Below are 24650 nucleotides of genomic sequence, written 5' to 3'. Positions count from 1 at the left end.
TTGTGCGAACACCATATTATATACAGGCAGTTCCTGGGTTATGAATGTCCAATTTATGTACAACTCATAGTTACAAACCAGCACCCATAAAGCTGTGTTAAAACCTTTTATATGGGAGCCCACTTCTGTGATCCTTGTTGCTACCGCCACCACCCCCACCGCTGCTGCTGCTGCTGGAGCTGCTGGCAGAGGCTGGGCAACAGCCAGCTGGTTGAGAGGGCGTTGAGAGGAAGTGAGTGAGGAGCGGGCGGAGCTCGCCCAGCACTGCCTGCTGCCTGCCAGAGAAGGAGCAGCCCAGGCCCTGCAGCCCCCACTGCTGCCACTTTCCAGTCCACCGGACAAAGCCCAAGAGCCTTCGCCCAGAGCCATGCCCTCCTCCACACCTGCCTGTATCCCACCCGTGTTCCAGTGCTGCAAGAGTCGGGCCTGGGGTCTTTAAAACCATTAGAGGGAAATAATAAACAGAAGGAGAGCTGCTTTCCCCTTAAAAAAAAAAAAAAAAACTTACGGGACCAACAACATATATACATACGGGGTTGGACATTGCCCAAACGGACATTGTGCCATACATGACTGTACTTGTGTGCTTTCTTTTTTGATGTACCTGTTTCTGTTTTTGCTTTCTTTTTCAATATTTAATATGGAGAAATTTCTTTGAGTTTCTGTCCCTTAATGATGGACTTGCAGGTAAAACCACAGCATGCTAATTTTTTGGCATTCTTTACTAGAAAGATGAAGTCCCTATTTCAGCTGATCCAATAAAAACAAACATTTAATATTAACATCTATTTCCATGGTCACTTTAAAAACATTAAATTGATAAACCTCAGAATAGTAATGAACATTATACATAATTCCCATTGAATATGGCAAACACTCACAGTAACTGATGACCGTGAGAACAAGTTAGTACCAGAAGGGTGATCAGAGTTAGGCTCTCTTTACTGCTGGTACCCAGTTTTCTGCATTGTTCAAAGACACAGAGATCAATAGCCTAGACCATGGACCACCCACTGTCACCCCTTTGGGCTGATAATACATGCTTCTTAGATTTCTTAGTCACTAGATGTCACTATTGTTCCAATAAAGGATTCCGAAACTAGACCAGACCCGTTGCTGTTGAGTTGATTCAAACTTATAGCAACCCTGTAGGACTAAAAAAAAAAAACTGCGTCTTAAATAAGGAATTGTACTGTGTCAGAATACTTATCTACCTCCTAACAGGTTGTGAGAGAGAGCATGACTGGGAGGTAGGGAAGGGGGCTAGTGGAGAGAACAAAAGAAACTAACAGACCTTGAAAGCCAGAGAGATTGACATCAAGCATAAAATTGTGATGTTTTACAAGTGAAGTGGTTATGCTTTTAAAAACAGCTTTGGTTTTTCTGTTGTATATGCACAAGGGTTCTTTATTAAAATCATCTTGAGAGAGTGTTTAAAACAGATTCCTGGGCCTCTAGAGCCCCTTGTTTAGTAGGCCGGGGGCAGGGGAGGCAATCTACATTTGTAACAAGTCTTCGGGTGATTCCGATGTTACCTTGGACCCTCAGAGTAGGAGTTAGTCTTCATGACATCTTGGATTGAATGCCATCGATGGTCATTAAGGACATTCCACAAAATTGATTTTACCCTGGGCAGGGGGGAGCATATATTAAGTAAGTTAAATGTTACATGGTAGAGGTTATATTTGTCTTCCTTCTCTTGACTTATTGCCCTGCAGTAGTTTTTCCTTTTGTTTGGTTTGACCTTTAACTTGTAACTCACAGCAATCTCAACAAGGTTGGAATTTCTTCAGAAAATAAGAAAGAAGTGGAAAAGAAACTGGCTGCGAAACCCATAGAAACCAAGAGCAAGTTCTCCCAGGCAAAGCTGTTGGCAGGAGCTGTGAAACATAAGAGGTCAGCCAGCAGTCACACAACTTCAGTCTCCCCCAACTGTGTACTCTGAAATGCCACGTGTAATGGTAGTGTAAATCTCACTGGCCTTTGGAGGCCTTACCTCTCTTCTCCTTTCCAGATTTGGTGTCTTCTGTAGCCTTTGACCCTTGTCTCTCTGACCATTCATTCAACAAATATAATGATGGGTACTCTTTATTAGACACTTGCCATATGCCAGGTATTGTGTTAAGTGCTTTCCATTGCATGATCTCATGTATTCCTCACAACGGTTCTATGAAGTACAAATTTTTATAATCCCTGTTTCACAGATGAGCAGACTCAGAATCTTGAGTGGTTAAGAACTTTTCTCCAAGGTCACACAATAAAAGAAGAGCTGGAATTCATTATTTGAGAATCTACCATGTTTCTAGGCAAATGAGGTAGCAATTTCTGTAAAAGGATTTGTACAGGGTATGATGAGCAAAAACAAAACCAAACGCACTGTAGAACTGCCCTATTGGGTTTCCAAGAGTGTAAACCTTTACGGAAGCCAGCTGCCACATCTTTCTCCTGTGGAGGGCTTTAACTACTGTGCCACTACGGCTCTTAAAAATGAGAGCTGGGAGGAAGAAACATCTAACTGCTTAGAGGGTGTGTGTGTGCTCATGCTGGGGAAGTTAGCACAAGCATTAGAAAAGAGATGTTGATTAAGTAGGACGACAGGGCTTTGTAACAAGACAAGGGAGAAAACATTCCAGACAGGGGAACAGCTGCTGCGAAAGCTTGATGTCATGAAAGAACGTAGCAGCTGTGACAGGGTTACAGACCCAGCTGGGCTCTGGTTGATCAATTGGGGGGTTAATTGATTCTAACACTGCCTAGAGGTTTTGATAAGTTCTTTGTTGTGTTTGTTCCCCCCTTTGCAAATCCTAAAGTGGTGCCAAAGTGATTGAATCTTGTCACTCCAGCTGGACCAGCCAGACCATGGGCGAACTGATGTTAAGTTTAAATGCAGCCTATTAGGAAAGTCAATATGGTGTATTGGCAACAAGTCACATGTTTGAAGGGAGTGTATTGATGCAGCCTTGTGGTTTGGTATGCCATCCATCTGTTGCAGATGTTCCTAGGAACATTACCTACATGTAAAAATGTCATCATGGTACAGCAGCAGAGGGGAAGAGTATCAGTAGCCTAAAAAGGACCAGTTACCAAAGCTATGAATTATTCCTTTGAAGTTCTTACATAAACTTTCATGCCTAGCCTAGTATCTTTTAGTATTCAGCCCTGGGTCCGTTTTAATGGACTGTGCCAAGGAAGGGCTCCTCACAGCAGAGCTCTTGCGGGTGGCAGAATGGGTGTTGTAACTATCTTCCTTACTTGGTCCTCAGATCACCTGTAGAAAGAACTCTGTATTAGCTGTGTTTTACCGTGGTTTATTTGGTGAACTGTGTATAACCCCCTATGGGTTTTGCAACTACATCATTTAATATTGCTTTGTGTAACAAGGTGATAAATTAAGTCTTCTGGGACAAGAGTTCCTAATCTACCTGGCCCTGGGTTTATTTGAATCGCTTGTGAGTTTGTTAATAATGTGGATTCCCAGGCCTCAAACTTATTCTGGTTCAGTAAGTTTGGAGTGAGATCTGGGAATTTAATTTTCAAAGTTCCATGGGTGATCCTGATGCCTGGTGAAAGTCTGGAAGCCTCTGGTCTGTGTATGTTGTGAAGGATAATGAAGCAAGCCCCTATTAACCTACCACTCACAACCTAGAACATCATGAACAATATCAAGTCTATCACTCTGCTCTTCCCATTTCACCTCTCTGCTTTCCTATCCCAACGACCATGTTCCCAAATCTGGCTTTTTTTTTTTTGCCTTTATTTTACAGGAGAAAAGTGTGGCAGTCTATTTCCATAAAGATTTACAGCCTTGGAAATCTTATGAGGCAGTTCTACTCTGTCCTATAGGGCCGCTGTGAGTTAGAATCGATTCAACGGCAATGGGTTTTTTGGTTTTATTTACTTTTAGTTTTTTGGGGGGGGGCCAGCAGTATATGTATTCATAAACAGTATTACACTTTGCTTATTTTTGAAATTTATAAAAATAATTTCACTATATGATCATCTATGCATTTCTCTTTTTTTCACTCAAATTGTTTCTAAGGTTGTTTCACTTAGCATTATGCCCTCTGGGTCAATCCACGTTATAGTATGTTTTGCGGATTCATCATTGTTCTTCACGGTTCCATAGTTTTCCATTGCATGTATATACCACACCTTGCTCATCTATTCATTCGTTGATGGGCAGTTTGGTTGTTTCCATTTATTTGCTATTGTGAATAAAGCCGCAGTGAACGTAGGTGTGTATGTGTCTGTTCATGTCATTATTTTTAGGTCTTTAGGGTATACATCTTGGAGTAGCATTGCTGGATCATAGGGTAGTTCTAGTTTTTTGAGAAGTGCCATACTGTTTTCCATAGTGGTTGTATCATTTTACAGTCCCACCAGCAATGGATAAGGGTTCTAATCTCCCCACATCCTTACCAATATTTGTTACCTTTTTTTTTATCAGTGCCATTTTAGCCAGGGGTAAGATGATATCTGATTGCAGTTTTGATTTGCATCTCTCTAATTTGGTGGGTTTAATGGCTAATGACCCTGAGCATCTTTTCATATGTTTGTTGGCTGCTTGGATGTCCTTTTTGGTGAAAGTTCTGTTTGTGTCTTTTGCCTATTTTTGTGATTGGGTTTTTTGTCTTTTTGTTTTTGAGTTGTTGCAGTTTTCTGTAGATTTTAGAAATTAGAAACTTATTGGGTAAGTCTTTTTTTTCTTTTTATAGTGCTTTAATTGAAAGTTTACAAATCAAGTCAGTGTCTCATACAAAACCTCATATACACCTAGCTATATACTCCTAGTTGCTCTCTCCCTAATGAGACAGCACACTCCTTCTCTCCACCCTGTATTTCCACGTCCATTAAGCCAGCTTCTGTCCGCTTCGGCCGTCACGTCTCCCCTCCAGACAGGAGCCGCACACATAGTCTCATGTGTCTGCTTGATCCAAGAAGCCCACTCCTCACCAGTATCATTTTCTGTCTTATAGTCCAATCCAATCCCTGTCTGAAGAGTTAGCTTCAGGAATGGTTCCTGTCTTAGGTGGATAAGTTATTTCTGAAGATTTTTTTCCCGGTCTGTAGGTTGTCTATTTACTCTTTTAATAAGGTCTTTTGATGAGCGTAGGTTGTTTTTTTTTTTTTTAATTGTGCTTTAAGTGAAAGTTTACAGATCAAGTCAGTCTCTTGTACAAAAACTTACACACACCTTGTTATGTACTCCTAGCTACTCTCCCCCTAATGAGACAGCACATTCCTCCTCTCTACCCTTTATTCCTCGTGTCCATTCAGCCACCTCCTGTCCCCCTCTGTCTTCTCATCTTGCCTCCAGACTGGAGCTGCCCACATTGTTTGACGTGTCTACTTGAGCCAAGAATGAGTGTAGGTTTTTAATTTTTATGATATCTCATGTATCTATTTTGTTTTCTTCTATTCATGCCTTTGTCATAAATGTTTGTTATCCTATTTTTACAAAAGATTAGGTCCCATATTTTTCTGCTAGGAGTTTTATGGTTTTAGTTTAACGTTTAGGTCTTTGATCCATTTCAAGTTAGTTTTTGTGTATGATGTGAGGTATGGGTCCTGTTTCATTTTTCTGCAGATAGCCACTTCTGCCAGCATTAAAGAGACTGTTTCTGCCCCACTGAGTGGACTTTGACCCGTTGTCAAAAACCAGTTGTCCGTAGTTGTTTGGGTTTAATTCTGAGTTCTCAATTCTACTCTACTGGTCTTTATGTTTATCGTTGAACTAGTACAAGGCTGTTTTGATTACAGTGGCTGTACAGTATGTTTTGATATCAGGGAATATAAGACCCCCTGCTTTTTTCTTTTTCTTCAATACTCTTTCGGGTATTTGGGATTTCTTCCCTTTCCATATGAAGTTGGTCATTAGTTTTTCCATCTCAGTAAAGAATGTTGTTGGGATTTGTATCAGAATTGCATTGTACCTATAGATCGCCTTATTAGTATCGACACTTTCACTATATTAAGCCTTCCAATTCGTGAGCACGTGATGTTTTTCCATTTTTGTAGATCTCTTTTGGTCTCTTGTAGGAGCCCTGGTGGCACAGTGGTTAAGAGCTACGGCGAACTACAGCTGCTAACCAAAAGGTCAGCAGCCTGAATCCACCAAGCTGCTCCTTGGAAGCCCTATGGGGCAGTTCTCCTCTGTCCTAGAGAGTCGCTATGTGTCAGAATCGATTCAACAGCAACAGATTTGGTTTGAGTTTTTTGGTTTAGTAGTGATTTATAATTTTCATTGTGTAAGCCTTTTATGTCCCCGGTTAGGTTTATTCCTGGGTATTTTATCAGTTTCAGGGATATTGTAAATGGTATTGTTTTCTTGAGTTTTTTTTTTTTCAGAGTAGTCTTTATTAGTGTTGAGGAACCCAACTGATTTTTGTGTGTTGATCTTGTACCCAGCACTGTTGTTATAGTCTTCTATTAGTTCCAGCAGTTTTCTTGTGGAATCTTTAGGGTCTTCTATGTATAGGATCAGGTCATCTGCAGATAGAGATAGTTTTACCTCTTCCTTTCCAATTTGGATACCTTTTATTTCCCTTTCTTGTCTTACTGCTCTGGCTAGGACTTCAAGTACAATGTTGAATAAGAGTAGTGATAATGAGCATCTTTGTTTCATTCCTGTTCTCAAAGGGAAGGCTCTCAGGCTTTCTCTGTTGCGTATAATGTTGGCTGTTGGTTTTGCATATATTCCCTTAATTATGTTGAGGAATTTCCCTTTTATTCCTATTTTCCTGAGTGTTTTTATTAGGAAAGGTGTTGAGTTTTATTGAATGACATTTCTGCATCAATTGATAGGGTCATGTGGTTCTTTTCCTTTGTTTTATTTGCGTGGTGGATTACACTGATTGATTTTCTAATGTTGAATCACCCTTGTAATCCTGGTATGAATCACACTTGATCATGGTGTTTTTTTTTTTTTTTGGATATGTTGCTGAAGTCTGTTGGCTAGAATTTTGTTGAAAATTAATGTTGTTTGTCTTACCTTTAAAACTTTTTTCCTTGTATTCTGCCTTAAAAAAAAAAATGATTAAGATTTAAAATTCTTCATTTTCTTTCTTTCCATGAATTTGGATTTATGTACTCTATTTCTTTTTTTTCAGTGGTTGCTCTTGAAATTTACCAGGCATACTTAATTAGCAAAACTGAAATAGGTATCTTACCCTCCTACAAAGTTATACGCAGACTTTACAATAGTTACATTCTTCTTCCCGACTTTAGTATGGTCATGTTTAACTCTGTAAATTAGGTATTATTTTTTTATACAGACAATATTTGTTTATATTCACTGCTTCTTTGCTTTTTTGCTCACTGTCCCTTCTTATAGTTCAAAACCTTCCTTGTGTGACTGTTTTTTTCTTTGTGAAGTATGTTCTTCATAAGTTCTTTTAGCGAAGGTCTTTTGGGCAACTCAGAATGACTAGCGTGTCACTGAAGGTATTTTCTTCAATCTTTATTAACATCATAACTAAATTTTTATCCGTTTATGAACGTGTCCAGATACTTTTGATTTCATCTTTGGTTCTTAAAAAAGCCCGTTGCTGAGGAGGCGATCCCGACTCATAGCGACCCTGTAGGGCTAAGTAGAACCCCCCGCTGTGGTTTCCGAGGCTGTAGCCTTTACAGAAGCAGACTGCCACATATTTCTCCTGTGCAGTGGCTGGTGTGCGGGTTTGAAATGCAGCCTTTCGGTTAGCAGCCAAGTGCTTTTCCCACTGTGCCACCAGGGCTCCTTCCAAGTTAAATAAGGAAAACAAAGAATTAGAAATTTAGGTGATGCTTGAAAATATACTGCTTCATCCCTTGGATTGGTCAGGGTTGAAGTTGTATTTATAAGAATCTGAAATGAAGACTTTCCCCTGTCCCAGTCTCTGAGGCTAAGACCCATCTAAATGGTTATTAGAGCTCTTGATTCTCCAAGTTTTGATCCCCAAGGTTGCACATGGCTCAAATCACCATATTTTTTTTTGTTACAGCTCAGAGAGTGGCAATAGTGTGAAAAGATTGAAATCAGATCCTGACCCAGATGACAAGAATCAAGGTGGGTGGAAGCCTTCATTTCTTTCTGTTACTCGTGATACACATGAACCGCGGTAAAGGGCTAGAGTGCATTGCATCTGTGAATAAATGCATTTAGCTCTCTTTAATTTACCAAACTATTTTATTCACCAGGCAGAATTTATATCCAAGAGTATGTCCGCTGCCCTGCAGAGTAGTTTGTTACTTTGATGGAGCTGATAATGACAATTGTGCTCTCCCAGGAATGCTTACAAGCCCTGGTCATATCACCTCTGCTTACAAAGGGCTTTTCTCTGTTTTCCCCCGAATGTCAAGTCTCTTGATTTCACCTGCCTTGCTACCAGTGGGAGGTAGAATGCCTCGCTCCTGCAGATGGTTGAATTGGATTGAACCTAGAGGCTTAGTACAGTCTCCAAGAGCACACTGTTCTTTGGTGGCTACTTTTATGCCATGAAATCTGCCTCTGTGTTAAGTGGCACAAAGTTGTAAGTGAAGGTGAGAGTTCCTGGGGACTGGATCGGGGATGAAAAATTCAAGAGTCTGTTTGCAGCTTTTTGGGGTTGAGACCGCACTAAACTCAATGGGTCACCTGTAAAACAGGGCATACGTTTATTTCTCTCTCGCAAAATAATAATAATAATGGGTGTTTTTAAATATTTGGCTGCTGAGTACCAGTGATGGTGGGCTGCTAATGAAACTCTTTTGCCCTAGAATGCATTTTTAAAAACGATATTCAGTGAAGTTTCCCTTCTACCCATATCCTCTCCCACCTGTTTCTCCTTCCCAGAGCTCTTCTGTATATTTACAAGCAATTACAAATACATCCTTTTTTTAAAGTAAGTTTTATTATGGGTAATTTGAAACATGTGGAGAAAATACTATAATGAACCCTTATCACCTAACTTCAATAATTTTAACACATAGACAATCTTGTTTAATTTTTACCTTCCGAGCTGGAATACTTTGAGGCAGATCCCAGACATCAGCATCGAATTGTTTGATCCATATTCCTTTAGTATGTATCATTGAAAAATAAGGGTGTTTTTTTTTTTTTTTTTTGCTTTTTTTAAAACAGAATTGCAATGCCATTGTCACACCTAAAATACTACCATAATTTTTAAATATCAAATACTGGGTTTATTTCTGGTTCTCAATTCTACTCCATTTATCTATATATCTGTCCTCAGGCTGATACCACAGTTTTGATTATTATGGCTTTGCAGTAAGTTTTGAAATCGCAAAGTGTGAATCCGCCAACTTTGTTCTTTTCCAAGATTTTTGGACTATTCTGGATCCCTCGCTTTTCCATATGAATTTTAGGATCATTTTGTCAATTTCTGCAAAAAAGACAGCTGGGCTCTTGACAGGGATTGTTGGAATAGACTGTGGCAACAGGTTGGGTTTTTTAGTGTTGAATTTGTAGGCCAATTCAGGGGTTATTGCCATCTTAACAATAGGCTAATATATCTTTTAGTCTCATTTAACCTATAGTTCCCCCCACCCCCTTTTTTTGTTTCCTTTGTAATTTACTTGTGAAGAAACTGAGGACTTTCTAATGCTATTTTGCTGATTGCATGCCCATGGTGTTCCTCTATACCCTGTGTTTCCTGTAGGATAATAATTAGGTCAAGAAGCTTGATCAATTTAAGTTGATTTTTTGGTAAGAATACTTCATAGGTGGCTTTTTTTACTTCTTATCATCGTTATTACCATTTTAATCTAACGTACTCTTCTGTGTGGATCATAACAAATTATGGATAACATTGTGAAGAATGGGAATTCCAGAATGCTTAATTGTGCTCAGGAGGAACCTTTACATAGATCAACAGGCAGTTGTTCGGACAGACCAAGGGGATACTGATCGGTTTAAAATCAGGAAAGAGGTGTGCGTCAGGGTTGTATTCTTTCTCCATACCTATTCAATCTGTATGCTGAGCAAATAATCCGAGAAGCTGGTCTGTATGAAGAAGAACGGGGCATCAGGATTGGAGGAAGACTCATGAACAACCTGTGTTATGCAGATGATACAACCTTGCTTGCTGAAAGTGAAGAGGACTTGAAGCACTGACTAATGAAGATCAAAGACCACAGCCTTCAGTATGGATTGCACCTCAACATAAAGAAAACAAAAATCCTCAAAACTGGACCAATGAGCAACATCATGATAAACGGAGAAAAGATGGAAGTTGTCAAGGATTTCGTTTTACTTGGATCCACAGTCAAAAGCCATGGAAGCAGCAGTCAAGAAATCAAAAGACGCATTGCATTGGGCAAATCTGCTGCAAAGGACCTCTTTAAAATGTTGAAGAGCAAAGATGTCACCTTGAAGACTAAGGTGTGCCTGACCCAAGCCATGGTATTTTCAATCACATCATATGCATGTGAAAGCTGGGGAAGGAATAAGGAAGACGGAAGAAGAATTGATGCCTTTGAATTGTAGTGTTGGCGAAGAATATTGAATATACTGTGGACTGCCAAAAGAATGAACAGATCTGTCTTAGAAGAAGTACAACCAGAATGCTCCTTAGAAGCAAGGATGGCAAGACTGCATCTTACATCCTTTGGACATGTTGTCAGGAAGGATCAGTCCCTGGAGAAGGACATCATGCTTGGCAGAGTACAGGGTCAGCGGAAAAGAGGAAGACCTTCAATGAGGTGGATTGACACAGTGGCTGCAGCAATGATTGTAAGGATGGCGCAGGACCGGGCAGTGTTTCGTTCTGTTGTACATAGGGTCGCTATGAGTCGGAACCAACTCGATGGCACCTAACAACAACAACTCTTCTGTTCATAGTTTAATTCACTTATAGTATGCCTTGGAAGTCATTGCACATATGTACATAAAGAGCTTCCTCATTCCTTTTTAAGGCTGCATAGTATTCCATTGGAGTTCCTGGGTGGTGCAAATGGTTAACACCCTCAGCTGCTAACTGAAAGGTTTGAGGTTTGAATCCATCTAGAATTGCCTCTGAAGAAAGGCTTGGTGATCTATTTCCAAAAAAATATCCATCGAAATCCCTATAGATCATAGTTCTACCATGACACACATGGGGCTACCATAAGTTGGAGCTATCTTGACAACAGTTGGCTTTAGTATTCTAAGGGTGTTCCATAGTATGTTTATCCCATTTTCCATTGATAAACATTTAGATTATTTCCATTCTTTTCTTATTTTGATGTTTCAGTAAATAACTCTGTATATGCATCATTTTTCACATGTGCTAATATGTCAAGTTAAATACTTTTAGAATCATTAGGTCAGAAAGATGTGTATTTGTCATTTAGATTAAAAAAAAACCCAAAAACCAAACCCAGTGCCATCGAGTTGATTCCGACTCATAGCGACCCTATAGGACAGAGTGGAACTGACCCATAGAGTTTCCAAGGAGCACCTGGCGGATTCGAACTGCAGACCCTTTGGTTAGCAGCTGTAGCACTTAACTACTACACCACCAGGGTTTCCATCATTTGGATAAATATTGCCAAATTGCCCTCCAAAGAACTTATTCCAATTTACATTCCTATCAGCAGTGTGGGTGTTCCTATTCACTGACATCTTTTTAATATACAGGAAACTTGTTAAAATGTGGCTGCCTAGATAGGATAAATACACAGTCATGTGTCGCCTAAAGTCCACCATATGTTATGTAATTGGGACGTTGTCTGAACACCGTGTTATACACTTAGCAAAGCTATATGGGATACTGCTGCTATCGCTAGCACTGGTTTTGCTGCGTTTGGGAGTCATGATGCAGTTCACAGTAATATTTTCGAAAGAAAATTAAACAGAGAAATAATGCTGCAACACTCAAGAGATGCACGATACACCAGACTGGATGCTGCTGCCTGTGTGTTGAAGCATACACATTATACAGGAAACTTTACTTGTAAGTAGGGAAAGTTCACATTAAAATAATGATGGAAAGTGCAGTACAGTACATAAGCCAGTAACATTGGCATTTATTATGACTATCAAGACATATGTATTATAGATTATGTACTGTACCGTTATACACCTGGAAGCACAATTGCTTTGTATATAAAAGACATGAGATACACGTGTTGCATGTGGGAAGCTGTCCTATCCAGTTACGTCAGCTGCGTCTCATTCTCTGATCAGGATTTCTGAACTCTATTATAACCTTAAAAAAAAAAAAAAGGCCAAACAATCCGTTGCCGTCGAGTTAATTCTGACTCATAGCGACTCTATAGGACAGAGTAGAACTGCCTCATAGGGTTTCCAAGGAACAGCTGGTGGATTCGAACTGCCGATCTTTTGGTTAGCAGCTGAGCTCTCCCCAGTGGCGTAGTGGTTAAGAGCTACGGCTGCTAACCGAAAGGTCAGCAGTTTGAATCCATCCGCCACTCCTTGGAAACCCTATGGGCAGTTCTACTTTGTTCTATAGGCTCGCTATGAGTCGGAATCGACTTGAGGGCAATGGGTTTTATGACCTTATGGGACCATGGATATATATGTGGTCCGACATGGCCTGAATGGGCATTATGTGGTACATAACTGTATATACTGTGTATGTGTATGTATGTGTTTGTGTGTGTGTGTGTATTGAAGGTATCTTATGTGTGTTTCCATTAGTAGCCTTCCAGCTGGTACTTCCATCTTAGGAACTATTTGAATGAATCAGTGGAAAGAAAATTACGTGGCTTCTCAGAACTGCTTCAGACAGACTCATGTTTCAGAGCAGTCTTTTTTGTCATTCTAAATCCCTTCCTCCTACCCTTCCATTCTAGCAGCAGAAGCTGGGCAAGCAAAGCCCCACAAGAATAATGCCCCTGAAGCTTGCATCAGTCTTGCCCTCAGCAGTGGAAAGATTGTCCCCTTGTCCCACAGAAGATAGTTCTGTGGCTCTGATAGGAATTCAGCCTTCTCCCACTGAAGGCTCTGGACTCCAGCTCTGGGCAGAGCCTGTGAACGCACACGTCGGTCCCATCTACTCCCAAGTCACGCATCTGTCTGAATCTCAAGAACACTCTCTCTTATTAGTAATTCTCAGTGTTAATTTGGTATGACAGTGTGGTCCTACAAATGCAGAAGTTGGCAGGAAACTTCGACAAGTGGGTGAGATCAGAGGGCACCATTTTGTTCTTTGGGCAGTTAACTGCTTTTGGAATGAAATTTGTCAGAATTGCAGTCTCTTTTCTTGAAACCTCCTAGATAATTGGGAGCTTTGGTCTTTTGGCTTCAAGTCTGTTGATGCCACAGTGGTCCAGATTGCTTGCTTGCATTTTTGTGGCCGGCTTCCATTCCTTCTCCTAGGCCAGCCCTAGTCCTCTGTAGGTACTCTGGACTTGAATCTTCTCTTCTAAGATAGGTCCTGAAATTCACCCTTGAAGGACTTGAAAAAATGATATACCTTCACATAAATTAATTTTCTAAGTAACTGATCCATACCCTTATAAGCTGTCGATGTTTTTAAACAACCAAAGTTTGCCAGTACTGAAAGTATCTTTCTACATGTCACTTACAAATATAATGAATGCTCAAGTAATCAAGTTTGATGTTATACCCCAAATTTTAAAAGAGCATCAAAATTTCCCTGCCCCCAAATTAGCCATTTGTAACGAAACTCTCTGTAAGATGTCTTTTACACATTTTCCTATATTTTCACACATTGAGAATACTTGCCTTCTGTGTGCCAGGCGCTATGCCACATGTGCTGGTGATGCAGTGGTGAAGAAGCAGGGCCCTTGCCTTCAAGGGGCTTACAGGTAGTGAGTACAGTCAAGGAACCCCTCTCATTACGATTGCCAAGTCTTCGGCAGCCTCAGCCTTAAGGGATGCCATTGGGACTATAGGAGTTATATGGGGCTGTCCTTCCTGATTTAAGTGGCCCAGGATGCTTTTTCAACTTCTGCATTTTGCCTTTTTTTTTAATTGTCTGAATAGGCAGTATATGCATATGATAGAAAATTCAAAAGGAGCAGAAGAGTGTGGAGTGAAAAGTTAAGTCTCCTTTGTTCCCTACCTACTCAGTTCCTTTCCCCAGAGGCAGCCACTATTACCAGTTTCTTTTTTGTTTTCTCAGATATTGTCATGCATATACATAGGCATTTTCCCTCCCCACAAATTGTAACTTACACACACTGCTCTGCCGGTGGCCTTTTCACTTAGCAAAATCTTTGGGAGCTCATTCAGGATCAGTGCATACATAGATACTTCATTCTTAATAGCTTAGTAGTTGTCCGTGATTTAACCAGCCATCTATTAATAGGCATTTAGGTTATTTCCAGGCTTTTCAGAGGTACTGTAAACAATGCTGCAGTGAATATTCTCAGATGAACATCATTTAAAATATGAAGGACATTGTCAAATTGTCAAATTGCCCTCTACCCCTCAGCGACATATTCTCCTAGCTTTCAAAGTTGTCTTTCTTTTTCCATGAACTGTTCATGTCTTCTGTCCACTTTTCAGTTATTGTTTTTGTTGTTGGTAACAGATTTGGAAGAACTCTTTGTATCCTAAAGAAACTAGCTTTTTTGATATTTGTTGGAAATATTTGCCTCTGTTTTCTTGTGGCCTTGTTATCATGTTTTAATGTTGCTTATCTTTAGCGGCTCCTTTCTCCTTTATTAGAACGTCCTGTAAAGACAAGCAGCTCTGCTGAGCTCCTGAACTCTGTATACTAGCCTTTTGCTTTCTCTTTTAGCTTCTTCGTGGTATTTTTTGCTCACTCTTCACTTCATACACTTGTGTATTCTTTTCATAGTTAGTTGTGCCCGGATAAGTGAGGTGTTAGTGAATCTAAGGCAGAACCTTAGAAGGTCATAGGCTTATTGGCCTGAGGCAGTGAGGTGTGAACTCCAGCCCTTCCCTTGCAGTGCGCTTATGTATCATTTTAGTACATTCATTTTTGATCAAAGTTTAGTTTTAACATTTTCTGCCCGTAAGTGGGCTATAGCTGTAGCCAAATGATTTAACTTCCTTTGTCAGTAAAATGGGAATAATACCTACCATATATCAGGTTGTCGTACTGATTAAATGAGGCTGGAAACATGTAGACGGAAGAAGAAGGGGCAGAGTAGAGTTGTTAACTTTTCCTTAATTTTTAAGTCTTGCATTTTCTAGATGAGGCTTTCTGCTGTTGGGGTGGTAGAGTAACTGTGGGCTTCCTGGGAAGAAAAGAGCCCCAGCTACTTGGTTTCATTGTACATGGTCTTAACATGTTATCTGACTATGGCTTCGGTGTCCTCAGTTGTAAAAGAGGAACACAACTACAAGGTAAAGGTTGTGTTAAATTGCTTTCTAAATTCTCGTCTCCCCCATCAGGGAAAGCAACTTTTCTTAATAAAAAATGTTACTTCTGTGGCTGACATTTGGCCTTGAAAATGTGTCTGTGCCAGTTCACATGCTGGCCAGTAAGTCTGGAATGGTGTAATGTGCTGAGAATTGAATAGAGTAGCATGGTTAATATTACAATGGTGCTTGTCATGTGGCTTTATCCTTGCTGCTGAGCATGTGGAAGCTCTCATATCGCCCTGTGTCTGTTTCCTGCTCGGGAGTGGGTAAGACATGGGGTTAGATAAGAGTTTCCCCTGTAATACTATGACTGTTTGAGTAAGAGAAGTCCAACTGTGATAGGCTACACTCCAGGGTAGTTTGTCCTTCGTCTCAGAAATGATGGCAAGCAAGAGAGTGTAGCTGACTTTGGTTTAAGTCCTGGTTTACCTCTTCACCTCCTGGAGCCTAAATTCCTCCCTCAGTTTCCCAGTCTGTAAAATGAGGATGGCAACAGTATTGACTGCATAGAGTTGTTGTGAAGCTTCTGTGGGTAAAAGCTTTAGCACAGGGCTTGGCACATGGTAAGTATACCATACACACTGAAAGGGTGATGATATAAAAATCCTTCCTCCTTTTTTGCAGAGGCCCCACCTTGTGTGTCTCTTGGAAGCACTTCCCTGAGTGGCCCCTCCATTCACTGTCCCTCCGCTGCTGTCTGTATTGGCATCCTCCCAGGCTTGGGTGCCTACTCTGGGAGCAGCGACTCGGAGTCCAGCTCAGACAGCGAAGGCACCATCAACGCCACAGGGAAGATCGTCTCCTCCATCTTCAGAACCAACACCTTCCTCGAGGCCCCCTAGCTCCTCTGTCCTGGCCACAGGGGACTCCTCCCCAAGAGTAGATTGGACAGTTTATTCTGCCTACAGGCATTACCTCCCTTAAAAAAACTCCTTTGCCTGCTTCCCGTTCATACCATGACATCTCTAACCTAATCTAAAAATGTGCCGGAATTCACCTGTAGCCCAGATTTGTGCTTGGTTTCTGTTTCCACTCCAGTGCAGATGGCCAAACCTGTCCCGCCGCCTCTTCCCTCATTGATACGGCAGGTGAGGGCAGGGCCTGGCAGAAACGCCACTAAAAATGCTCTGGAAGTGGAGGCACCAGCTGGCTTGCTAAGGGTTTGGGTTTTATTGCTTTCTGTTTTTTTTTCTTTCCTGACAGCACAAAAAAACAAGGGACATTATCGGGCAGGTGTTATTTAAACATTCTACTACAGATGAACACGTTGTTTGGTTACGCTGGCATTGTGGAGCATGTAGGGGGCAAGAACTGACCCAGGTGATAAAATGGAGCACTCCCCAGGGGCTAACCAATTCTTGATGTTGTGTAACTACTGTACAAATAATGAATACCTTCTACTTTTGTTTGCCAGCTGCACTCTTCTCCCTGGGAGGTATTTTTATAAGCGCCACTATGCCAATTGTCTTTTTACATGTGGCTGTAAAAAGAAAAAAAAAAAATACCATCATGGAGTGGAGGGCATGGTAGGCAAATAAACGTAGAAGGTGCACAGTATTTGCATAAAGATGATGACCTACATCTGCGGGGGGTGCCACATAACATTCATTCTTTATTGTGACATTTTTCCTCACTTTAGGCCATCCTGTCTCCTCCTCCCTCCCTCTGATCCCATTAATGTGGGCTGATAAAGGACTGGTAACAAGTCAGCTTCCATCTCTACTTAGACCTTTTCTCCACCTGACAAATTGTTTTGTTTTTTTAAATAAAGAATTTAGTTTAAGACTCTAAACATTAGGAGAAAAATATAGGCCTTATTTAATCATGGCCAGAAGTCAGAACTGATGGTAGAAATGTTGACAAGATGACTTATTTATGGCAGCTCTTGGAATCCTAATATCACAAACCAGTGGGAGATACTTGCATATTCCGACTGTCCTCTGTACTCTGTCCAGGCCCTTCTCTGTTTGGTATGTGTTATGGTTGGGGCTTTTAACTATGGATGAAGCTATTCTAAGCCTACAGGTGCTGCTCTAGTCCTTCCCTCTGCTCTCATCTGCTGCCCCTACTGCTCTGTTCCCTTCTCGAGCAGGGTAGCTCTGAGGCTATGAGCAGCGAGACCCAGAGGTACTGCTCCACCTCTTTTAGTTACAGGGATGCAGGGGCTTACCCCTCCGATTGTAAGGGAGGAGGGAGAGATGACATGAAGGCCTTAAGGACAGAGGTAAGCACGGACTTAAAAACAAATCTGTAGACTCCCCATCCTTCAGGAAAATGAACCTGTACCATTCTTTTCTTTCCCTGGTTTGTACGTCAGTTGTTTCTACCTCCTTGGGTGTGAGACTGAGAGAGACACACACAGAATGTGTTGACACTGTGATGCTGGCAGGCAGAGAAGCTACACAGTTTTAACGTGGGCAGAGAGGCCCCTGGATCTCATCCAACCTACTCCATTTCCCCTTCCAATGCAGTAACACTCTGTTGCCCACTGGCAGATGGTGACTTCCCTTCACCCATAACTGATGCCTTGTGAATTCTTCCTCCTTTTCAGAACTATTCTGTGCTAATTGTTCCTGACTGGCAGTCCAGGCGTGTCAGCTCCAGCCCAGCAAACAAGGTGTTTAGGTAAAACTGTGTAGGCACCTTCTGCTTCTCTGCCTCATTGTTCCTGTGATTGTGCTGTCATTACAGCACGTACCAAAGCAACCGCAGATCCTTTCAGGAGGCAGACCAAGTAATCAAAGTCATCATCGTTATGTGGTTTGACTTTTAAGAAGCCATTACTATACCTTGTGGCCACCATTGATGCTGGAAGAAGTTGACAAAGGGCTGCAAGGGATGAAAAACATACATTAACTTGAAAGCTAATAAACCTGTTGGAGAACAAGGTCTTGTTTTTCCTATACTGAATCTTGTGCTTCCAACTCTCTCTCCATCTACTAAAACGTCTAGATTGAGGTTGAGACTCTTCAGCCTGAGATTTCTGATCTTGGTGTCTTGGGAGAGATTGCAAATCACTGGTAATTATTCCGTAGTATCCTATTGTATCCATTAATATAGAGTCCGGGAAGGGAGACACAGTTTCTGTAGAAACCATTAATAGCAAAGCAGGATCTGCTCTGACCAAGAGAGGAAGCAGCCTTGGAAAGCATCCAGTGTAGACCTTGTAGTTCAAATCCAAAGACTAGAAAAACAGGCATAGAAGGAAACACTGCCTTAAACCATAAAATGTGGCACTCCTGCCTTAATAAATAATTAGGATTTTATAACTAGGTAATAAAGGATAGAAACAAAGTCTGGGATGGGTTTCTTTAAACCTGCTTATATTATCTTGAGTGGTAGTATTCTTACAACTCTGGAACCATGCTAGAGGGAAAGCAAGTGGGTAAAGAGTCCTATTGCCAGCTCTACTCGGGGTGGGTTATCCAGCCTGTGTCACCTGTGACTTCAAGCCACTTCCTGCTAGTCATCTCCCTTTGGCCCTGTCATCTGCTGGGGTAGGAAGAAAGGGAGCATGACATCAAAGCATCCATTTTTCCATCTATTAAAAGTAGAGAGGCTGATGTGACCGGACCCAAGGGGGTGACTAGCTGCCTGTTTATGTGTGCCTTCCCTCGACTCTAGGACCCAGAAGGAAAGGAAGCTGGCTCCCCAAGTCCAGGGAGTGGGGGCACTTCAGCTTTTTTTCCTGGAACTTTCTAAACTGAGAGGAGCCCTTAAGTAGGTACTCCTTGGCTAGTACCTTGTGTCCTTATTCCTTTGACTCCCCAACTCTTAAGAATTTCTTGCTACCTCCTTTCCACCCAAGAGAGAAGCTTTCCCAAGACCTTCCCACTGCCTTGGCTTCTCCCCTGGAACTAAGCCCAGTTCCATCTTCCATGGATTTACCACAGTGGTTATGAGCTTGGAGCCAGATGTTTACTAGCTGTATCACTTGAGCGAGGTCTTTAACCTCTCTGGGTCTCAATTTCTTCCTCAGTAAATAGGAATAACAATATTGACCCCCTAGTTAGGTAAAAAAACAATCTGGATTATAGGTGCTTGGCATGGTATCTGGCAGTAAATGGTAGCTTAGTAAATGGTACCCCTGCTCATTAGTAAGCATCAGGCCTCACTCTATTTCTGGGTAGGGTGTCCAGAGCTTCCGTTAGTGGTGGTTTATGGAATCCTGCTGGCATTCCTCAGTTGCAGCTAGAATAGTGACATAATGAAGGGTCAGATTTGGTCGTCAAGGCTCCAACCACCAGCTTCTGCTGTATGCTTCCTGCTTAGTTAAATGTTAATTGGTTAGGCACACCCGGTTCCTTGGCTTGGTGTCCTGACGGTGGGTATGTAGCTCAGCTGTTGTCTTAAGCCCCTCCAGAAAAACAAAAAGGATCGCTCAGTGGCAACGCACAATCATTCGGACTCAATCATTCGGACTGGGGTATTTTCTTGACTTCCTGGCGTGCCCAGTCCACTTACGCATAACAGCACAGAATGCAAGTTCTGCTCAGTGGGAGGCTACAGTCTTGGCAGTGCTTTTGTAATCACAGGTTGAACACAAGAAACCAGTCCCATGTTCATAACTTAGTGACACTGGCATTCTGCTCCCTTACCTGCTGGAGCATTGGTTAGGGAGCGAGGGAGTTTAGATTCACAGCAACACCAGGCAGGCTGTGACTTCAGCCTCGGAGCTTTGCAGACGAGACAGGCAGAAAAACCCAGAGAGACAGCCCTCCTCCCCAAGCTTTATTCCTTACGTCCATTTGTTTCATTCATTCAGCGTCTACTGAGAGCCTGCTATGTAAGTGCCAGGCACTGTTTAGGCCATTTGCTGAGTATTTGTGGGCTTTGCTGTGTTTCCTTCTGAAAGAAGCCCTGGGAAGCAGCCCTTCTCTACATTTGATGGAGCAACCCAAAATTCCTAGTGGTTCAGTGGCTTGCCGGAGGTTGCACAACCAGGTGACAGAACCAGAATTTGAATTTGAGCCCTTCCTGCTACAAGTGGCTTTGTGTGGTATCAAACTCCTAAAACAAATACCAGTGCCCAGGCCACAGTGGCAGGATTCAAGGGTGAAGGAATCTTTCTAGTCAGATTTCCCAGTTCACTTTTCTGCCTGCCATCCATCTACAAGAAAAAAGGAGCAGCAGCAAATATATTCTAGATGTGGACTTTTGTTTTTCAAGTGGTGATTTGGCCTTGCCAGGAGTTCAGGGGGCTGCCAGTCTCTTACCTCTGTACCCTTCTGAACTTTAACAGATGTGAACAGGCATAAAGATGGCCGAATATCAGCTTCTCAGAGTAGAGAGCTCCCTGGTAAAGCTGAATTGGTCCTGAGGTGTACACTCCTTTCCTCTATGAACTGAAGCCAGCTGGGAGTAAAGGGCCAACGACCAGTCAGTCTCAGGCAGACAAGGAGGGACAGGACAGAGAGGCTAGGTCTGTTCACCACGTGAAGCCTGGAATTGGGGACCAAGGCCACCACACCTGAAGTAGGCTGTCCAAAAGAGTGCAAGCATTTGGGATGGACTCCCAATGCAAAGTAGGGACCCTGCCTTAACATGGCCCAGTAGATGTCATTCTCCCCAGTTTCATCCATCTGGAAAGTTACTCCCATAGGGATCTGTAAGGGAGAGGTAGGGAGAGGTCTGCATGAGAAGTGGTCACCTCGCTTTTCCTTTTAGTCCTTTGAGGGCGAAGGAGGGAATCGGGGGCTGGGAGAAGGCTCCTCCTTTATTTAGCGGCCTTTTAGGAGCCCTGGTGGCGAAGTGGTTAAGAGCTTGGCTGCTAACCAAAAGCTTGGCAGTTCAAATCCAGCCACTCCTTAGAAACCGTACAGGGTAGTTCTCTGTCCTGTAGGGTCGCTATGAGTTGGAACTGACTCGATGGCAAGGGGTTTTGGTTAGTGAATCAGAAAGGAGCCCTGGTGGCGCAGTGGTTAAAGCACTAACCAAAAGGTCGGCAGTTCGAACCCATTAACTGCTCCTCAGGAGAAAGATGTAGCAATCTGCTTCTGTAAAGATCTACAGCTTTGGAAACCCTATTGGGCAGTTCTACTCTGTACTGTAGGGTTGTTATGAGTCAGAATCGATTAGATGGCAATGGGTTTGATTTGATTTTTTTAGTGAATCAGAACTTCACAGGTTTTTCCTGTGCTGGGTGAGTACAAAATTGCCTGGGTATGACACCCAGCTAGACTCACTTGAACTGTAGAACTTGAGGGTAATTGAGCAGTCTTGTGCTAACATTTTGACTAATACTCAGCCTTGCAGCCTGAGCAGGGGCTTGGCATGAGGAAACGAGCCAGTCGTGCTAGTCCTGGGGTTTTACCCATGTTGCCAGGCTGGCTTCTCAGCCAGTGTGCTGTGCTTTTCTGAAGGACCCTCCACAAATCAGGGCCATCCTGCATCCCTCTCCTCAGAGGGGAAGGTGGCCCTGAAGATGTTTCTTCTGACTCTGGGTGGCCACAGAATCAGCAGAGGCATTGGAAGCTTAGGGTGAAGAGGTCCCTCATTTTGACCCTCCCACCAGATAAACATTGAGCTCACCTGAGCTCACCATGCACCCGCAGGTTGGACCTACCCGGCTTGCTGCCCAGTTCTAGCAGGCTAGTGGTGTACTGATCTGGGAGAGCAGGTCGAGATAACTGACTTCCCAGTTCCGGTGGAAAGAAATGGCAAATCCATTAGCAGCTCGATCAAAGCCAAGGGATGCAGTGGAACAAGTGTGGACTCTGGAGTCGGCCAGACCTGAATATGAATTCTGGCTGTGCCTCTAACTCGATGAGCTTCCCTGTGCTTGTTTTCTCACCTCTGAATGGTCATAAGGGGCCATGGGAGGGCTCATCAGGATCATGCATGTGAAGCACTTAATGCAGTGCCAGAAACAGTTCTTTATGTAAATGCCAGTTCTTATTGGTCACACGTAAGTCAAATGGGCTGACTGGAATGCCAGGTGGGAGGTAGATAAGGAGAGGAGGTGTCCCATGGAAGGAAAGAGGGAACCGGGAAGATCACTGGTGTTTCAGGTTGGTCCTCTGGCCAGTTTCATGATGCTGGGCCTGCATCCAGCGAGGGAGATGCAGTAGAAACCTATGGGCTGCTGTCAGCAGGGACTCGGGATGCAGGGCCAAAGCAGCAGCGCTGCTTAGGATCGATCCCAAGACCAAAGAGGCTTCCGCACAGGGAGTACCCAGATGTCTACAAGATCTGGAAGAGCAAATGGTGGTAGCAACTGCTGTCCTTTAGGGTGGCATAGGACAGAGCGTGGACCAAGACGAAGAGAGTGGGGGCCATGAGGTGTCATCCGGGCCTGAGTCCCCCAGGGTCAGCATGTGGGGCCTCCCAGAAACACTGGTGTGGCCTCTGCAGGGGCCCAGGAGACCAGACTTAGAAATGTCGGCGGGGGCCAGTGCATTCCAATGGGCATGTGCAGTGTGCCAGGTTCTACTGTTACTGTGGAATGCATGTCCCCAAGCAGAAGTGATGACATCTTCCTCACACGCTGGCTTGGGGAAAAGGGTTTTCATGCTTCATTTCCTTTTCCAGTCTTCCCAGCTCAGTGAGCCCCAATAGGTCCCTGCTGAGGAGGACATCTGAAACGCCTTTGTTACCCTGAGTGTAACAAACAGAACATGGTCACGTGATAAAAAAAAACCAGAGCAGGCATGAGGTGCAGGCTACAACACAACGTATCCACCAAGGACGCCGGCCTTTCGGAGTCTGCAGCTAGTTACTTGGAAAAAGCCAGTTATGATTGTAAAAACTTTATTCTCTTTAATAACAATAGTAATTCCACTAAAATTATACAAAGTACATTCAATACTTAAGAGTGGCGGGCGGGGAGAAGAGAGGAAGCCAGTCTGGCCCAGAAGCATCATCAGTGACTCCAACAGAGGAAGCCCAGCTGGGCTGGGGGATGTGGGGGAGGGGGAGCGGAGGTCCAGTTGTAAAAAATAAAAACGTCGATTGGTAAAAAAGGCCACCCACGAGGAAGCAGGGTGAGCGTGCATGTTCCTGGGGAGGGAGGGTGGCTCAGGCGGCATGCTGCTGCTGGGCGCAGGCTGGCGCTCAGGGAAGCTCCGAGTTGGTGGGGGGCAGGTTTTTATAATTGAAATACTGCACTACCTGTTGGGGCAGCTCCGCCAGCACGGCTTTGGCCAAGGTCTCTTTTGCCGCCTGCAGGGGTGACGTGGGGTGCAGAGGGGAGAGAAGGATTAATGATTGGAACTCAGGAGGGGCACTGTGCCCAGAGCGCTGCTCCCGAAGGTGTCCTTGGAGGACAAGAGCAGGGCTGAGGGTCAGGCTGTCCAAAACCAGCAGCCCTAACCCAGTCCCTGCTGAAACCCCACCATTAGCAGTGCTTTCCTTGCGGTTAAGTGTAACTCTTCGCGTGAGCACGTGAGATGCCTGAGAGTAACACTGTAGGATGGATTTGTCTGTGGGAGGCTTTTCAGCTGCACCACCCACTCATCTGGCAAACATTTACTGAGCACCTCCTCCTAGCCCGGTGTAAATGCGTGGCAATGCGGAGCTACATGGTACATGTCCCGTGCATGATGGGGTGACCGGTGTGCAGCATTTGTCCTCAGGAAGCTTATGCTCTAGAGGAAGGAGGCACACCCAGAGGGCCATGGGCATAGCTGTGAGGACCACTGGGTACAGAACAGTGGGGTTACTTCTTACTGGGACTGGCTGCCAGGATTTGAGCCACAGGGGGGCCCTGAGCAACCCTGACAGCTGAGGGAACCAAGGCCCGAGGTCAGAGACTTGCCCAAGATCACACCTCTGACCACATAAAAGTTAGGTTCAGGCAGGCAGTACAGGGGTGGCATCTGAGCAACTGTGCTACCCTCTGGGGCTCCTCGTGGGAGGCTGTGCCAGGGCAGCAACCATTCATCCCACCTTCCTTGTGGGCAGACCTAGGTCAACTGGACATAAGACCAGAGCCATGTCCTGCAGAGGCCACCAGTCCCCCCGCAGAGGCCCTCTGGGCAAAGTGAGGAGGCTGGATGTGGTGTGGTCTCCAGAGAAGCCTCTCTCACCTCTGGGCCCTTGGCCTCGCCCCTCCTGGTGCCTGGAATGCTCTCCCCCACGTGGATAACCCCTAGTTACCCTTAAGGACCCCAGGAAGCTGGACTGGGCTCTGCTCTCCAGTGTTCCACCAGCTTGTTGAAGCAAATGCTCACATGGTCATACTGGCCTCCCTGTACACCATCGCTGGGGACAGGCCAGGCCCACGCTTGGCACAGAGTGGGCCTCAGGGAACACGATCAGGGAAGCTGAGGGTGGAAGAGTCTAGGAGTGGGCCACACAATCCTGAGACTTCCATCCTTGACTGTCAGCTGTGGTGGGTGGGGTCTTTCCTTGTCCCTGTGCTAGCCATGAA

At 43.7% G+C, this 24650-nt stretch overlaps 2 protein-coding genes across 6 annotated transcripts in view; one reads left to right on the top strand and one right to left on the bottom strand.

Moving 5' to 3' along the window:
* PSME3IP1 (proteasome activator subunit 3 interacting protein 1) overlaps positions 1-17063 on the top strand; it is a 32925-nt gene extending 15862 nt beyond the window's left edge. For all 5 annotated transcript variants that reach the window (XM_049864627.1, XM_049864626.1, XM_049864628.1 and 2 more), the window contains exons 5-7: positions 1764-1896; positions 7983-8047; positions 15905-17063. In XM_049864627.1, the coding sequence (XP_049720584.1) occupies positions 1764-1896; positions 7983-8047; positions 15905-16122 (416 nt within the window). In that variant the 3' untranslated portion in view covers positions 16123-17063. The remainder of the gene's footprint in view (positions 1-1763; positions 1897-7982; positions 8048-15904) is intronic.
* Positions 17064-21133: 4070 nt separating this feature from the next.
* CPNE2 (copine 2) overlaps positions 21134-24650 on the bottom strand; it is a 59309-nt gene continuing 55792 nt past the window's right edge. Inside the window, exon 16 of the mRNA XM_049864620.1 lies at positions 21134-23440. Coding sequence (XP_049720577.1) covers positions 23333-23440 — 108 coding nt within the window. The 3' untranslated portion in view covers positions 21134-23332. The remainder of the gene's footprint in view (positions 23441-24650) is intronic.

The sequence above is a fragment of the Elephas maximus genome, chromosome 21, assembly GCF_024166365.1.
Source record: "Elephas maximus indicus isolate mEleMax1 chromosome 21, mEleMax1 primary haplotype, whole genome shotgun sequence".
NCBI lineage: Eukaryota > Metazoa > Chordata > Mammalia > Proboscidea > Elephantidae > Elephas > Elephas maximus.
The sequence above is the reverse complement of the archived record's forward strand: the minus strand, read 5'-3'. Positions and strand labels throughout refer to the sequence as shown.